Source organism: Haliotis rubra, unplaced genomic scaffold (assembly GCF_003918875.1).
Source record: "Haliotis rubra isolate DU_JTF1 unplaced genomic scaffold, ASM391887v1 Scf52, whole genome shotgun sequence".
Taxonomy (NCBI): Eukaryota; Metazoa; Mollusca; class Gastropoda; order Lepetellida; family Haliotidae; genus Haliotis; species Haliotis rubra.
The window spans coordinates 1879630-1898703 of NW_025767213.1; the positions used below are offsets into that span (position 1 = coordinate 1879630).

Sequence of the window (19074 nt, forward strand, 5' to 3'; positions counted from 1 at the left end):
TCGAGTAAAAAAGATGTCATCTTTGTTGATCAGTCTATGCTTATACTATCAATTGCGCATGAGGGTGGCGAAGCAGAGGTAACGAACCAGTCATGATTTCTGGGATATCATCCGGATACTCACTGGAGAAAAACAATAACAAAAGCAACAACCAGTCCACGGAAATTGCTCTGGATCAGTGGCCCTTTAAGTTATAGTTTGTATTTAACCTATTCAGCTGTTCTCTATCATACAGGTATTTGAAGATGTGGTCAAGCGCTGTACATATGGTCAACTTGGACAGATGTGGCTACTTCCTGGTCATCTTTTTCTCACAACCAAATCCAGATTGAAAGTGTTCAGCTTTGACTTCATCCCTGCCAGTAGACAACAGGCAAGGCTCCGTTTGGCTTCATGTGTATTGTGTGAGTGAGTTTAGTTTTACGCCGCTTTTAGCAATATCACGGCAAAAGAAGCTTCAGATATGTACCCATATGTGGGGAATCGTACCGAGGCCTTTGGTGTGACAGGCGAACGCTTTAACCACTAGGCTACCCCTCCATCCCGCTTCATGTGTAGTGAAACAAGGAACCTTACAATATATCTGTTCAAACATTTATATTTAATATATTCAGTGTGCAAAATAGTTTCCAAATTTTGCAAGCCAGTCGGGCTAACTATGCCTGAAAATTACTAGCCCACAAAATATTTCACTAGCCGAATGTAGAAAGTAAGCAAAAGATTACAAAAAGGTAAAATACCATCAAAAACACATGTCTGAATTTCTGAAACATTTTGGTTATGCTCAAATAACATGAAAAAGTCATCATTTAGCTGCTAATATGATGAATATTTTTATCAGTCCATAATCTTGCATGATTTAAAAGTGTATTATAACTTGACAAGTCGGAGAGGGTGATATATGTACAAAATTACCCCAGGAAAATTCACTATCCAGTCGGGCTTGATTTTTACTAGCCATGGGCTAGCGGGCCAGTGGCTATTTCACACACTGAATATATTAGGCCTTTTAGATGTTACATTCTTGTGTTCATTCCTGAGTTTACAATACTTATGTACATTCATATGAATGTTTGATAAATCAATGACCCTCTTATGATTCCGTATATTCTGATATAGTGTTTCTGTACACTTGGATGTATGGTTTGATATTTGTTTTTTTCTATGGCATAGGCCATACAGGGATGGCAATGATTAGCATCATTACAAAAGTTTGCATGAAATTCTGCCCAAATATAAAAGTGACATTATTTACAAATTTCATCGTAAACAATCCCCAGTAAATGACTCATGTATCATGTATTTGAAGGTGACTATAGATGTGGATGGGTTCTGATAAGCACAGATAACAACTCAGTTTAACAATTCAAAGTTTAATGTGTCATTAAAAACCGATTGGACTAGTGTGATTGGCATGTGATTCTGGACCCTTCTATCATTAAACTATAATATTTCAGTATATGGAAATAGTAATTAACACTACTTCTTAACTATCACTGACCATGAAGTCTGAATAAAATAGAGACTATTCCATTTGTTTGTCCTCCAGATTTTACATAACTCTGATACTATTTCTTGTAAAATAAGTACAGCACACTTATGCACTTGTATGATAATGCCTGTATATTTATGCATGCTAAGATAATCACCTATGTGATATGTGACATTGCTTGTGTAGATTTCTGACACTGGTCCACTAGGGTTCTACTACCAGTCCATGCCGTCCCCCATCCTGGAGGTGCTGGACCCTGCCATCTATCCCAACACAGTCTTTGTGGTGAGAACCCGCTGCTGTATGCATACTCATTAAAGATGTACAATCAAGAAGACTGTTTATTCACCTATCCTGAAGCCTTATGTGAGCTTGGTGGTACATTGTATACCTTTCAATTCTTCACTGATTTGATTGAAGGTTACGAGAACTTATGAGGTCCATGTGTATCTGTAAACATCTTCAAGAAACCACTGGATGCTGAGGTTCGCATGCTTGTTACCAAAATGGTGACTTCACATTGAAGTGATTCAAATTGGATTTTCAGGCATACACAAAAGACATATTGAAAAATTTATTTATGGCTGTTATTTTTACCTTTGTGTTTTGACCACTCTCAAAGTTTTGATTTCTCTCAAAATTCTCTGGAATGTACATTTGTCTTGAGATGACAACCTGTTTGTCAACCTGTTTGTCTCATGTTTAAGTCCTCGGGGATTTATGTGGAAATATTTTAGTATTTATGTTGACAGCAAGATTTGGGTTTGGCTGTCATTGTTACAACTTGGTAGGATTCAAGGAAGACTCTGTTGTATAAGTACTACATGGTTCAGTGACCATGTTATGTGGAAACAATGTGACAGGGATGCTGATACAGATATATAGGGTAGACAAGAGTGTGCAGCACTGTGACACACCTCGTTTCTCCAGGTGCAGAGAAGCGGCCATGTGCAGTGCTGGAAGTTTGATGAGGAGTACACATGGTCAGTCTATGCTGAGTTTGATGTCTGCAACGCCACAGCTGGTGCGGAGGTGGTCAGTGTGTGCATGGACCCCGCACACAAGTGCATCTACTGGTGTGAGAGGAGGGCGGCCACGGATTCTGCTACATACTGTGTCTGCAAAAGGACTCTGCCAGATGGTACTGTAGTAAAGTAGACAGTAATGTAGAAATGTAGACATAATATAGTAAAGTAGACAGTAATGTAGAAATGTAGACAGTACTGTAGCAAAGCAGATACTTCTGTAGAAATGTAGACATAATGTAGTAAAGTAGACAGTAATGTAGACATGATGTTGTAAAGTAGACAGTAATGTAGTAATGTAAATATAATGTCGTAAAGTAGACAGTAATGTAGAAATGTAGACATGATGTTGTAAAGTAGACAGTAATGTAGACATGATGTTGTAAAGTAGACAGAACTGTAGTAATGTAGATATTATGTCGTAAAGTAGACAGTGTTGTAGAAATGTAGACAAAATGCAGTAAAGTAGACATAATGTAGTAAAGTAGACAGTAATGTAGAAATATATACATAATGCAGTAAAGTAGACAGTACTGTAGTAAAGTAGACATAATGTCGTAAAGTAGACAGTACTGTAGAAATGTAGACATGATGTTGTAAAGTAGACAGTACTGTAGTAATGTAGATATAATGTAGTAAAGTAGACAGTAATGTAGAAATGTAGACATGATGTTGTAAAGTAGACAGTACTGTAGTAATGTAGATATAATGTAGTAAAGTAGACAGTAATGTAGAAATGTAGACATGATGTTGTAAAGTAGACAGTAATGTAGACATGATGTTGTAAAGAAGACAGTACTGTAGTAATGTAGATATAATGTCGTAAAGTAGACAGTACTGTAGAAATGTAGACAAAATGCAGTAAAGTAGACATAATGTAGTAAAGTAGACAGTAATGTAGAAATATATACATAATGCAGTAAAGTAGACAGTACATGTACTGTAGTAAAGTAGACATAATGTCGTAAAGTAGACAGTACTGTAGAAATGTAGACAAAATGCAGTAAAGTAGACATAATGTAGTAAAGTAGACAGTAATGTAGAAATATATACATAATGCAGTAAAGTAGACAGTACTGTAGTAAAGTAGACATAATGTCGTAAAGTAGACAGTACTGTAGAAATGTAGACAAAATGCAGTAAAGTAGACATAATGTAGTAAAGTAGACAGTAATGTAGAAATATATACATAATGCAGTAAAGTAGACAGTACTGTAGTAAAGTAGACATAATGTCGTAAAGTAGACAGTACTGTAGAAATGTAGACAAAATGCAGTAAAGTAGACATAATGTAGTAAAGTAGACAGTAATGTAGAAATATATACATAATGCAGTAAAGTAGACAGTACAGTACTGTAGTAAAGTAGACATAATGTCGTAAAGTAGACAGTACTGTAGAAATGTAGACAAAATGCAGTAAAGTAGACAGACATAAATGTAAAGACAGTAGTAGAAAGTAGACAGTAATGTAGACAAATATATACATAATGCAGTAAAGTAGACATAATGTCGTAAAGTAGACAGTACTGTAGAAATGAAGAGATAATGCAGTAAAGTAGATGTGAATGTAGAAATGTAGACATAATGCAGTAAAGTAGACGGTAATGTAGTAAAGTAGGCACACTTACAGTAATGTAGAAATGTAGACTTTATGTATTAACGTAGACAGTAATGTAGTAAAGTAGACAGTACTGAAGTAGACTGGTGTATAAAATAATTTCTTTTTCTTTTTTAAACATGTAGCTTCTTCCAAGTCTGATTGATTCCTTTACTGATGACACATGAATAATCCTCAAGAAGTTCATTCTCCTGTTGAAATCTGTTGAATCAAAGGAATCTTTGTAACTATAAGTGTTGTAACTGTATATGACAGTGGAGAGCTGAAACTGGTAAAGTAGTTTGTAAAAATGTATTGACGTAATGAAACAGGAGCTCATGTTCTCTTCCAGACTTGGCAAAGGTGAAGAGTAAAGACATTGGCCCTGTGCATGCCCTGGTACACAACTGTCCACCCAGCGACGTCTATGTCATCACAAATAACATTCTCATATCATCCAGGTACCGTTATGCAATGGCTGTTTCAAGGAATATCAGTTAATACATGTTGAGTGAGTGAGTATGTCAGTGTTGGGTCAACAATGGTCAAAGCTTGTGGACCCCAATTCAGAATGTAATGATGATGGTTCGTCATGAAAGATTGTTCATGCTGTCAACCACTGGTTTGTCTAGCACCGACTAGTTTATTTCCAGGTCACCTTGTTATGGCTGGAAGATTGATGACTTCACTTTATTCAACGTCCATTCCTTTCCGAAATTTTATAAATATCATTTTGATGAGGTGAAAATATCATTTCTATATTTTCAGGCCAGTTGATGGGTCTGTCCATTTTATTTTATGGCTGAGTATCAACAAGCAGAGTGTCACAATGTTTGTTGCTGGAGAGAAACTAGAAACAGATTTATCTCCCCTTCCATCAGTGGATTTCAGGACAGTTCTTGTACAGTGTCTGCCTGTCATTGCGAAGGTGAGAACCATGATTCCAAAACATTCATGTCCCATGGAGTGGCTGTCCAGAGTACCAAGGCTTGGTTGACAAAATTAACTGTCCAGCTCAATAACATCTGTTCTGGAAGATTTTAATTGCATCTGCTTTAGTACTAAACTTTTCCCTCCTTCTTCACCTGGCATTACAAATTTAAAGTTTCTGTGTATCATTTCATTCTTTAGCTCTCTGAGATACAGTAGTGCAGTGTTACAACTTATACCCAACCTGTGAAGATCCGGGTTAGAACTGGTCTTCAGTAACCCATGCTTGTCCTAAGAGGCGACTAACAGGATCAGGTGGTCAGGCTCGCTGGCTTGGTTGACACATGTCATTGTATCCCACTTCTGTAGATCTATGCTCATGCTGTTGATCACTGGATTGTCTGGTCAGGACTCAATTATATACAGACCGCCACCATATAGCTGGAATATAGATGAGTGTGGTGTTAAACGACAAACAAACAAAACAAAACTTATCCCCAGCTGCCTTGGTTACCTTTCATGTCAGGTCACCCCAAGAGAGTGATGTAGACGTGTGGCAGGACTGTTTCTGTGATGTAGACGTGTGGCAGGACTGTTTCTGTGATGTAGACGTGTGGAAGGACTGTTTCTGTGATGTAGACGTGTGGAAGGACTGTTTCTGTGATGTAGACGTGTGGCAGGACTGTTTCTGTGATGTAGACGTGTGGCAGGACTGTTTCTGTGATGTAGACGTGTGGCAGGACTGTTTCTGTGATGTAGACGTGTGGAAGGACTGTTTCTGTGATGTAGACGTGTGGCAGGACTGTTTCTGTGATGTAGATGTGTGGCAGGACTGTTTCTGTGATGTAGACGTGTGGAAGGACTGTTTCTGTGATGTAGATGTGTGGCAGGACTGTTTCTGTGATACTGATGTTTCAGACTGGTCAGTACAGCGGCAGGGTGTATGTCCAGCTGGACCCACAGAGAGGTCAGATGGTCGCACTGCAGGAGGATGGGAAGCTGTACAGATACCACACTGTGGATGGTTAGTGGCTCATCAATTACTTAATAGCTGCTGTAGAGGACTAGAATTATAGGTAAATGCACAGCCAGTATGTTGATACCAGTACTGATACAGTAAAGATGTTTTATTGATGACTTCACTTTATGACTGACACAGACAACAGCGATGTGGTCACCTGCACAATGACCCAGTTCCCAGACCTGTCAGATGTGGAGCTGGAGGCAGACAACTGGTTCCTCACACAGACTGTCTTTGGTATTAGAACTGGCAGCAAACTCAGGTAGGGTTACACTGGTTCCTGGGTCAGTCCATTTATAGTGTACTCAGACGAGATGGGAGATAACACATGGTCTTTTCTCTTGATTCCTTCCCTACCAAAGAGAGGGGAGATAACACATGGTCCCTTCTCTTGATTCCTTCCCTACCAAAGAGAGGGGAGATAACATATGGTCTTTTCTCTTGATTCCTTCCCTACCAAAGAGAGGGGAGTGATATTGCTTATGGCTTGGTTCAAATTGACATCAGCATTCCCATGCAATGTCTGGCTATAACTTACAGACCATGCATTGTGTTTTTGACAACACCTGGCATAGGCATTGCTCATCAGCTTAACTGCTTCCCTTAACTACATTTGCATTTTGAATTTTATGAAATTATATTTTGGTATGTTTTGATGGAAACAACTGTAGGCTTCATTTCCATGGCATAACTCTCAAACAGATCTCTATTTTTGCATGAAAACTACCAAACAAGACATGTGCAATGACCAAATGCTCAACTATTGCCATTTCATACTTTTCAATATTAATTGTTTCAATTTGCTGTTTCCATGGAAATAATCTGGACTTATGTATCCAAGACAAGGAGGTGGAGACAGGTGTCTCTATGAGAACATACACATTCTAGATTGTCAGTGTTCACCCTGATTGTGTTTCCGCTGTTTCAGGTTGTTTAACGCCAGGCTAGGTTTGCCGCTGCGCGATGTGACCTCACCAGACAGCGGAGAGATTCTGGGAGTCAGTGTGTCTCATATCCCCACTGTCATGGTGGGATTCTTTACCCAACACGACATATACATTGTACAGGTAACTTATCATTCATCATAATCTTTCTTTGTTAAAAAAAAATAAAAGTCTTAGAACTTTCCACAGTTTTGGCAACTTCCTGCATGAGATTCAAACCTCTGATCCCTGGTTGGACACCTTGTCTGCATGACCAAGGCGTTTACCCCAATCAGCGACATGGTGAGGATGTCATCAGTTGGATGCTACACTTACCATCAACTGAAGGCATGTAGTAAGATACTGAATCTGATTTTACTCTGGTTTGAGGAGAACATGCTGTTTTGTCCATCACTGAAAATAGTAGCCTCATGTGGGTAGCCACAGGGAAGTGATAATACCCTCAGTTTGTATGCTAACCAGTGTGAGAAATAGTCAGTCGGGCCAGTAAATCTCCACAGTAGTGTTGGGAATTGGTTAAAATCTCACAATTGATGATTGGTTCATTACAACAGATCAATCATTGAACAAATTTGGTTAGCATGATTTATCAAATTCTCCTGGTTATGTTTGTTTATGCACAAAAAATATAGAAAAAACATGTAGTTCTTTTGGGTTTCTTTGCAAATTGCACAAAATGCATTTACAAATTTCACATCTTTAAAGGATGATTAGTATGTTAGGAACATAAATTTCCTGGAATCTTTAAGATAAATTCAGTCATGACTTGGAAAGAGCTTGTAGCACTTATGAAATGTAACAGACAAAACCAACCTTTTGAGAAATGATATTAATGCAAACAAGTGTTCCAAAATTGTTTGTGTTAGATTATGAGAAAACATAATCGATTGCTTGGTCGTTATAGTCACTGCGACCAATCTTCGATTATTTCAATTAATCGGACCACCACTACTCCACAGTCACTGGCCCGACCGTCTTGTGAATTGTCATGGGGTCATTTTGTAAATATATCACTCTCTCTGTCTTGTTAAGTTATAATACACTTTTAAAGATTATGGCCTGATAAAACTGTTCACCATATTAGCAGCTTAATGATGAAACCCGTGTCATGCAGACAATATCTTATTCTCATTTCTAAGATGCCTAACGGTTAGAACAATAAAAAAAAAATACATTATCAGACAATAAAGGTATAGTTTTTTGATGACGTAACAATTGAATGACGTTATCCCGTCACATGTGCCATTCTAGTGTGCCCCCTCGTAATCGAACCATTTTACATTACGTCACAATGTAAGCGACTTCACGATGCATGTCAGTTGTCATCGCCTCGAACGGCCTCCTACAGTAAACTACACCGTTGCATCCAGTTTCTTGGTTTGCTGTTGCTTCACGCAGCTAACATCACTGGTGGAAACATTACGTTTATGTTTTACGACGGTTAAAATTTGTCATTTCGACTCACAAGTTTTCAGCGACACAGTAACGTTCGTAATGTTTACATTCCCACAATGCAATTGTGGAATGTCGCTTGACTATTCAACTTCCTCTGGATGTACTGATCTATTCTTACGCAGGTAGTAGAAATGCAACGTTCATATTGCCCCATATGGTTTACGTTAATCACAGATGTAATTAAAATAATTCAGAGAAGATATTTAATCCGAACGTAAACCGTCATCAAACTGTTATCATTTGTTTTTTTCTGGTAACGCGTTCGTCTTAACGTAGGGGCAGACACATCAATAGAACAGCAGCCAGCGAGTTAGCCCTGTGCGAGGATTCTTAATTTAGGTCACCGATACCGTCGTTTGTTTTCTGCCTTAAATTAATCGTAATTATCTTTAGAAAGTATTAAACTTGGCATCTTAGAAAGAAATAACTTAGCCCTACCACCATGTATAGTGTAATAAAACACACTTTTGCCCTGAACTATTATAGCGTTAAAAGAACTCGGACGCAAGCGTCCTCGTGCTTTAACTATAATAGTTCAGGGCAAAAGTGTGTTTTATTACACTATACATGGTGGTAGAGCGAAGTGTATTTCTTAATTATATTTGTGATCTTTTGCTTAGTTTCAAATTTCAGGCTAGTGAATTATTTTGTGGGCTAGTAACTTTCAGGCATAGCTAGCCCGATTGGCTAGCAAAATTTGGAAACTATTTTGCACACTGATACCAACATAAACAAACATTGCCTCTTACATTGATGGTATGGGTCTGTTGAAGGGCATAACTTAGTGACACAAAGTTGTGTCACTGTATGTTTTTCTGCAGCAGAGATTTTGTACTAATGTTAGTTATTGTATGGACATGGCACAGGTTATGTTACTCTATGTTTTCCTGTTAGAGAGACAAAGTGCACGTTTGTGTCACTGTTTTTCCCGGTTGAATAAAGCTGCAGTTTGTGTTACTGTGTGTTTCCTGGTTGGAGAGACAAAGCATGGTTAATCTTACTTTATGTTAACTCTTTCCTGTTGACAGAAGAATTCTGCAAAAGGTGACAGTCTGAGTATGATGTCCGCACCTGCAGGGAGGACGTTCCAGACAGACAGTCTACAGGTTGCCTACCTGAGTCAGGTGGGTACACACTGATCTTGTCCTTAAAAGTCTTCTGAAGAATTGGAGAATAATTTCCCATTCTGAAGTCATCGTACAAATTTCTTCTTCTGTTATGACTGTAAGGATTAAATCTGTTCTCCCTAAATCTATCAGTGAATGTGAATATCAAAGGACAGAATAAGAGACGAAGAGTACTATCAACACAGTTTATCTTGCCTCACACATAAATGTCGTTTTCTGATTGGCTGAGCGCTCTTCTATTATTTTTAATGTACCACGCTTACAAGCGAGTAACATTTTCTATGTACCCCGCTGGGAATGCCGAACTCATTTGGTACTTCGTAGTAGTAATTCTTTATCTTGAATAACATTGAATCACGTATGATGTATGGAAATTACCGATGTTTTGCGAATGCAGATCGATGGAAGGGAGAAAAATTTGTTTTTCTTGTTGTCTTGTACTCCATACTATGATCCAATACATGTGCTTCAAACAGTTTAAAATTACCATTGAGGTCTTCGGTAAGATAAATATGTTGTTCACTGGTCCCTCAATCGGGCCCATGGGCTGATGTACCCTCGATGTTTCTTTATGTTCCCCTCGCCCTTCGGGTTCAGAGAACATAAACCGACATCAAGGGTACATCAGCCCATGTCCCCCTCGAGACCACTGAACAACTTAGAATGTAGAGTTCATATTCTCAAGAATCTTTTGAAGCTACAGTTGACACACTGAAAATGTTTTGCTGATACGTCAGGCTAAAAAAATAACTATGACAAAGCTCCCCTCGAGTAACACGGATAGGTGCCAGGGAGAATACTCTTGTGAGGTATTTGCCCAGTCTAAATATTGAGTGGAATCCTGAATATTCTAAGTTACTAGGATATATATTTTTTATACACCTCCTGTCTCTCTCTCTCACTCTCACTCTCACTGACTGAAGCGAAATAGCCCTCCTCTCCTAACTGAAGACCGGGAGTTAATTCACCTGAAAACATCATTCACCGTACCTTACCCTCCATCAATGTTATGCTGTCGGCGATAGAGGCAGTAGACTTATCTGTTGCGCACGCTACGACCCAGGACCAGACGCACTTTAGGGAGCCATGGCTATTGTTCGTGAACAGTTTCAGACTTTCCTGGACCAAATCACTTTCTTTCTCGGATACATACTGCTGATTAGACGGCAAGGCCTGTTGAACCATACCTCTTGGGACGTTCATTACAGAGTGGACTGTTTCTGTTTGATGGCATCGTCCACAACCTCTCTACGAAAGTTCCAGGTGTCAGTTGAAGTGCTTAAGCTTCAGAAGATGCAGTTACAGGAATCCTTGAAGCATAAACGACTGGCACAGTACACATCTTCGAACCCCAACCTTGGAGACTCCTTTTGTTAGGGCTATTCCTTTCGTGGCAGGACAAGATAACAGCCCAGATCCACCTTTGCCAGAGGTGCCCGCGACTCGGACACAATCGTGGAGCTGGTTCCAGGAAGCAGTAACTGTCAGAGACGTTCGCCTGACTGGGAACTTCCGCCCCCAGTCATTTCGATCTTAGGCACTCTGGTAGGCGGAAGAATTGGCCTATATGCTCGCAATTTGACTCTTTTGGAAGCCCCCTTCATCGTATTCACACTCAACCAGGGTTACAAGCTGCCGGTTATAGGATCTCCACCCCTGACCATCGATCCGGTTCATCGAACCTACCCTGCGATGCAGATATCAGCTCTGCAAACCACTCTAGGTACATTGTTGGAGAAACTACCAACTGAGTCTCTCGGACCTTCACCCGACACCCCTAGTTTCTACTCGCCGATCTTTCTCGTCCTCTGAAGATCGACGATCCCCATCCATCTACCTTCATCACTCCATCCGTACTTTTGCTGGTGGCTCAATGAATCAAATGTTTAGGCCGTTCAATCCCACTCATCACCTATTTATAGATCGTTGCTCCGAGGATGGGGAGCTCATCATCATGATCATCAGGTGGAAGAGCTGTGGTCCCTAGACAAGCAGTCCCTTCACATAAACGAAGTGAAGTTCAAGGCAGTCATTCTAGCCATAACGCATTGGGCACATCAATCATTTGGGCTCAACAGGTTCATCCCACCTCCTCGGTTGGGCGATCTGGTTCTTCCAACTGATAGACTCCCTGGGCATCACAGCAAGAGCCAGATACATAACAGGGGTTAAGAATGTCATCGCAGATCCTCTTTCACGATCAAACCGGCTCTACTACCTGGAGTGCTCAGTAGCTACAGTCCACCAAGAAGATAACACTGCTTTTGGTTTCGCCCTACAGGCCAGCTCGAAATTGGTTCGTCGATCCACTGTTCGCCGATCCAGATCCAGTGACTGTACCCAACTGAGATGATGTGCTATTCCACTCTCACTCAGATCGACTACATGGGTCCCTGCAAATGCTACATCTTCACGTTTGGCACATCTGCAGAAATCTTTGATCGCCAAGGGTACAAAGGTTTAAAGGTTGCTTCGGCAATCACTTCGGCTCAGTTGAGCTTACCGAGCCGTGTTCCCTTTCATCTGCATGGTGACTGTGGGGATGGTTTCGAAGCAGGAACTAGCCAGATTAGAGCCTCAAGACTATAATTTACTGGGACTTTCTGGAAATTGGGGCGAGGCGAGTCACTTGCTTAGCTGGTCTGGTGACAAAAATATGGCAGAAAACCAAATTTATTCGGGAGCAGCCACTCCCTGGGAATTTTTGTACTGAGTAAGCCAAGGGGTTTTGAAGAAGCAACCCATCACAAGTATAGGAGTCATGCAGTCAATTGGGGAGATTGTGCTCATAACGACGTCCTTGTGCATCACCATCATAGCACCACGGTTGTATCCTCCACAGACACCGGGTAATCTGTGGCCCACCGTCCAAACATGGGATAAGTACAAGATGTGAGATAGGAGAAGTTAAAAAATTTGGAAATTTTAACTATAAATTGTATATTTATAATACTTATCTTACATGATGGATTCCCGCCTGACCTACCCCACTACATAGATTGCGACCTTTCGCTCCAAGAAGAGAATGTTCAGACAAAGGAATCACTTGATCAACCAGACGGCATGCTGCATGCTTTGCAGAGGCTACCAGGCTGTGCAGGAATGGGAGCAGTAAGGTTGTGTTTGGGCAAATGGTACAAGAGAGGCCAAAAACTTTGTTTACAGTTCGTTTCCACTCAGTTGTTGATCATGAGAGAGAGTACAAGATGTGAGATAGGATGAGTATTATAAGTATACAATTTATAGTTAAAATTTCATATTTTTCAAGTCTTAAGTGTCAAGACTTTATAATTTAATAAATAACAGATGGATGAAAACAGTCTTTACTTCTCTTCATAGAATTGCTATTATCAAGGCCTTATTTATTTCAAAATGAAATTATGTATTTTTTACACTCCCTAACCCTCCTCGTCAGTTTCTGAAGAGTTGAATAAAATGTTATTTAAATTTCTTGGAAAGGGCAACCAAATAAGATTAAAAGAAAATGTACATATGTGAAGTGGGTGGGCTTGGTATGGTTGAAGTTTTTTCCTGTGTAAATTCATTGAAGCTGACTTTAGTTAAGAAAACTGTTGGACATCACAAATGAATCCAATTGGAAAACTGTGTACTAAACTTCAGCCATATATTGGCAATGTTTCCAGCAAAAGCATTAAAAAAATCATTTATGTATTTTGGTTGGATGCTGTCTTTGCCTTTGATAAGTTGTCAAAGAATATACAGCCTGAATCATTTGATGACTTTATAACAGAACCTGTCTTTTATAACAAAAAACATTAGTACAGATATGATCTTTTATTCTAAATTGTTTTAATGCAGTGTCAGCCAAGAACAAGTCTTTATAAATCCTGAAAAAAAATACCTACAACTGACTTGAGTAATTCCAATACACTTTTGCACTTGATGTCAACTTCAGATTCAGATTCATTTTTATTCAGTATTTCGGGCCTAAAGGCCTATAGTACAAATACACTTGCTACAATTATATGCACGTGGTGGTTGTGGTGACATTTCTTGCATTGAAGACATGTTTTAAATAAATAGCAATAGATTTGATAATATCAATATTTTTAGAATTTAACAGACTGGACAATATTTGTTCATCTCTTACAGGTGTTGGTACAAATGTGAATACTTACTTCTTAAATCTAAATACTTGGTACACACAAATAATACATGAAATTCACTTTCAATATTACCTGTCTTACAATTTTTACAGATGGATTCATTTACATCACTGAAAGCTCTATTGGGTTTGCGTAAATAGTGAATTCTAAAATCATGAAAGCCAATTCTAAATTTACACAACGCCCGTATTAACGATTTGTCTTGTAGGTTCATAATATAAAACTCCGGTTCTAACAAAGATTTATGAGAAGAATAGTGTTCTAAGAAACTTGAATTATTTATAGACATAGACCATTCTTGGAAGAAAATGTCCTGAAGACGTTGCTTAAAAACATATAAAAAATTACATTCATTTCCAACCATTTGTGAAATCCACACATGAGAAAATCCAGTCGAAAAAAGTAACTGTCTAACCTCTGATGCCCAATTAAGCTTGCCAATATCATCTTGTAGCTTTAGGAAAATATAACTTTGCCTTGGGTACCTATAAGAATCCATTTTTAATAATTTCAGCCAAAATTTTATTACTCGTAATCTGGTGAGTACAAATATATTGCAACGACCAGTTTCCCCTAGTACAGCCTTATTTGAAGCATACTTTCCCAAATTTAGGAAGCATTTAAAATATGATGCATGAACCTTTTCTATACAATGAAAATATTTAGTTCCCCAGATTTCGGACCCATATAAAAGAATCGGTAAAATGATACAGATATGATCTTTTATTCTAAATTGTTTTAAAGCAGTGTCAGCCAAGAACAAGTCTTTATAAATCCTGAAAAAAAATACCTACAACTGACTTGAGTAATTCCAATACACTTTTGCACTTGATGTCAACTTCCTTCATTATCAAGGGTTAATCCAGGCTATAAAGAAATACCAGGATAAGATGAAAATAACTAAACCCACATCTTCTGCCCAACTGGATGATAACCCTGATGTCAGCAAACAGCTATCAGTTAAGAAAGGTGCAAATTTTATCTTGAATGCATTTGATACTCAACTTATATTTAAATATAAGTGGAAGGAATTTGTTTTCGCTTAGTTAGATTGGGAAAACATGTTTGTAAAGCTACTTAAGACTAGTTTACATATCAAATTGAGATGGTTTCAGTTCAGAATTATTCACAGGATTATATCAACTGACTCATTTTTATAGAAAATTTGACAGCAATTTTTGATATTTTTGTCAGTGTTAAGTTGAAACAATAATTCATTTTTTTGGGTGTGTGGACACCTTCACTCTTAAGCCTACTTTATGAAAAGTGCCCACATATCCAAAATGGCCTTCAGTTTATTCTGTTTTCCTTGAAGGAGACTATATATACTGGTTATATGTTTGACCAGAGACCATATATCGGTATATGGTCTCTGGTTTGACTTAATGTTGCTTTTTGCTAATTATTTTTCTATACATGTTAAGTTTTGATAACAAGTTTAAATTACTTTAAACATTATATCCAGGTATATGATTGAAAGAAATATAATATTAATTTAGAAAAACAAATTGTGGTATGCAATAGACATTTCCTCATAAATTTGCTTAAAAGCTGTATTTTGATTGAGTATTTCACATCCTTGACCTTGACCTCTCTGTTGACAAGGAGAAGCAACAGGACCAGTCAGCCCATGTTGTCAAAAGGATATCACACCTACACAGGAGGTGGAAAGGGGATCAAGTGAAGCAGCCAAGGTCAAGGTTGTCTCAACTTGTAGGTCAGTGTCAAGAATATTTGTGAAGGTTAAGTCTCACTATACCTTCAATTCTGTTATACGACCCCTACCGGTACTTTAACAACTTTCATCATCTGCTTGAAAACCCCAGATTCTGGAGGCATGACTTTGTGCATGTTGAAATGTTCCAGATCCCTACATGGCAGAGTTCTGGAGGTTAGAGGAGCTTGTTGGCAGTTTAGCAGATAGGTCCAAGGTAGGTGACGACAATCTCACCAGATAAATGGAGTTCTCATCTCATGCGATATACATGCAATTAATAAAGTTTTTGTAAACAAGTGAAGATTATGTTTCTTATATATGTTTAACATATAGACACATGAAATCCAACTAGAGAGTGATGTCACCTCCCTTGTTCACCACAGTAGAGAGATATGAAATTACATTGCTATTTTAGGGTCTTAAATTTTCCTGGATACACTTTTCAGCATAAGCAAACATTATTTGAAGGAATAAATATATATTTATAGCAGTCTTGATCAGTAATCATAGAGATATGACCGACCCTTCCAGCTTCCAGTCAACACTGAGGCAACAACAGTGGAGGAGGAGGTCAGGAACATTCTCTTCAACAAGAGTTCTCTCCCTTTGGATGTGCAGCAAGCCCAGATCCTGTGGCTATGTGAGAAATACCCAGATGTGATGCTTCAGGTTCTCACTGGTGACCTACAGTATGAGACAGGTATGTATTGTGTTCTATCAGGAAATGGCCAGGCACTGCATGGTTTTGTAATGGCTTCATGTTATTTCACTGAGTGCAAATGTGTGTAACTCCAGCATGCCTTCTGCACCTGGCATGAGCAACAGCAGTGTATTCTACGTTTGTAAATGAACGCTAACATATTTTCTGCAATACTTATATGAATTTTGTATATTTTAGAATAGTGAATTTTCATGAGCAAGTTGTAATGATAGCCGAAGTATTTTGAAAAAGAAACTACATTGAGTAGTATATTGTATGACTGACTGACTGAGTTTGGTTTTACACCGCTTTTAGCAATATTCCAGCAACATCACGGCGGGGGACACCAGAAATGGGCTTCACACAATGTACCCATGTTGGGATTCGAACCTGGGTCTTCGGCGTGACGAACTAACGCTTTAGCCACTAGGCTACCCCACAACCCCGTATATTGTATGACAGAATAGGAGATGATATGTGCCCGACCATGAACTTCATTATGCCATTTGTCCAGATGACCTTGCCACAGACCAGGCTGACCGCTGGCAGCGGCTACTGGGTCTGGAGGCTGACACCACTCCGTCAGGGGATACAACTCTCCTGTTGTTTGAACACGTCTGCCGTCTGCTGTACAAGCTCAAGCCTCAAAACCTGGTAGGAACAAACTCTGTGACTGACACGGTTAACTTGTTGAAAGGATGGAAACTACAGAGTACCTGGAGTACTTCCTTGTACTGGAGGGTACATGATGGCACCAGCAATCCAAGTACTGTACCCATATTTAGTGACATGCATACAGCCAAGGGAAGGCTTTCATCAAATTGGAGAAAACCTTTGGTTGAGACCAGCATGGTCCTTTTTTAAGGCTGTAGCTTTCTCAAAAATAAAAGCTTAAAACTGAAAAGTCTGAGAATTCAGACAAGAAACAGAAACTTTCTACTCCATGACACTGCCACCACGATGTTATTTTTTCCTGGAAGGCACTATAGAGTAATTCTTAGTAACCAAGAACCAGTTATGATGCTACTGGGTGTGTTTCCTGGTAACTATGGTAAATGCATGGTTACCATACTGGAGACATGGACACATGTCTGGATAGAGGACAGTATGAGGGCAGTATACTCTACAGTAGCACTGATGTTTGCAACCACCATTCCAATCTGAAAGGGTGACTTATCCCAAAATGTCGCGATGGCAGTCATCATCTACCTGTCGTTTTCACCACACCAGTTAATTATGATAATAACACTGGTTCCTTGCAGCTGTATATTTTTCATGTACTACAGATGCAGTTTGTCCGTGCAGCCCAGAGCATCAGTGAGCAGACTGTTGGTGTGTCGGCTTTTGTCCGCAGGAAACAAACAGTAGGTCATGTGATTACATTGTTGAGATTGATAGAGGTTGATGTACACTGCATTCTAATGTACTTTGATGTCCGATTGATTGTATATGCTCATTCATACACAGGTAAACACTGGATATCATGAAATTAAATGCATCTCCAAATGAATGTGACTGTTGACTTAATCATAGAGTTGCTTTAAACATAAAAAAAATTGGTGAGGACTGTCAACCACTACATCGCTCATTTACAGTGTCTATTGAGAGCGGGGCGGTGGGTTAGCCTAGTGGTTAAAGCGTTGGCTCGTCATGCTGAAGACCCGGGTTCGATTCCCCACATGGGCACAATGTGTTAAGCCCATTTCTGGTGTTCCCCTGCCGTGATATTGCTGGAATATTGCTAAAAGCGGTAAAACTAAACTCAGTCAGTCAGTCTATTGAGAGCTTTGTTATGTACGGAAGTATGTGCAGTGAACCTGATTTGACAACCCCAATATGTCCACACAAAAACTACTTCTATTAATGCAAACAAGGGTCATTTTTATCCCCCGCAACGCGTTTTGTGGGGGGTATTAAAATGGACTCCGTCCGTGCGTCCATCCATCCTTCCATGCACATTTGTCTTTTCCGGAGCAGAACTCTAAAACCGTTAAATATTTCTTCACCAAACTTGGCACATAGATAGATCTGGTGGTGTACTGGTGCCTTTTGGTAGTTTTGGAATTCTGAATAAAATATTTTTGGCATTTCCATGGCAACAAGTTCGACTTAGCCTGAAATTGGTGGTTGTGCTCTTTTCCGGAGCAGAACTCTAAAACCGTTCACTATTTCTTCACCAAACTTGGCACATAGATAGATCTGGTGGTGTTCTTGTGCCTTTTGGTAGTTTTGGAATTCTGAATAAAATATTTTTGGCATTTCCATGGCAACAAGTTCGACTTAGCCTGAAATTGGTGGTTGTGCTCTTTTCCGGAGCTGAACTCTAAAACCGTTCACTATTTCTTCACCAAACTTGGCACATAGATAGATCTGGTGGTGTACTGGTGCCTTTTGGTAGTTTTGGAATTCTGAATAAAATATTTTTGGCTTTTCCGTGGCAACAAGTTTGACATAGACTGAAATTGGTGATAGTGCTATTTTCTGGAGCAGAACTTTAAAAACCTTTCAATACTCTCCTTCCACTTTTCTATATACACACCTAAATATTTGACATAATCATAACTCGCAGACATAATCATGAAGAGTATTTTGCCATTGCGGGGGATATTGATGACTTTGTCTTCTTGTTTTACATTAATTTCATGTTTGTCATAATTTCATGTTTTGTGGTATTTATGAAGCACCATTCTTCAGTTCACTTAAATTTGATCTTTTGGCGGCCATTAAGTAAAATAATACAAAAGTTGAAATGAGGGTCTGCAGAATGCAATGATGGTAGATTGTTATGAAGAAAGTATGAGATAAGTACCAAATAGATGTCAATCAGCATTCAACTGGGTATCTGGTACATGCTTGTAATGTGCAACACAACCCCAAGGTGAACCAAGCATGTATTTATCATTGTGACAACATGGGTATTTATCATTGTGACAACGTGT

At 39.0% G+C, this 19074-nt stretch overlaps 1 protein-coding gene across 1 annotated transcript in view; it reads left to right on the forward strand.

Annotated features, from left to right (window-relative positions):
- The window catches only part of LOC124292529, a 30107-nt gene that overhangs the window by 2088 nt on the left and 8945 nt on the right, over positions 1-19074 (forward strand). The window contains exons 2-15 of the mRNA XM_046729648.1: positions 236-373; positions 1679-1777; positions 2423-2633; positions 4467-4575; positions 4883-5042; positions 5963-6068; positions 6204-6327; positions 6994-7132; positions 9493-9588; positions 15324-15435; positions 15585-15649; positions 15967-16135; positions 16650-16789; positions 17422-17499. Of these exons, the coding sequence (XP_046585604.1) occupies positions 236-373; positions 1679-1777; positions 2423-2633; positions 4467-4575; positions 4883-5042; positions 5963-6068; positions 6204-6327; positions 6994-7132; positions 9493-9588; positions 15324-15435; positions 15585-15649; positions 15967-16135; positions 16650-16789; positions 17422-17499 (1746 nt within the window). The remainder of the gene's footprint in view (positions 1-235; positions 374-1678; positions 1778-2422; positions 2634-4466; positions 4576-4882; positions 5043-5962; positions 6069-6203; positions 6328-6993; positions 7133-9492; positions 9589-15323; positions 15436-15584; positions 15650-15966; positions 16136-16649; positions 16790-17421; positions 17500-19074) is intronic.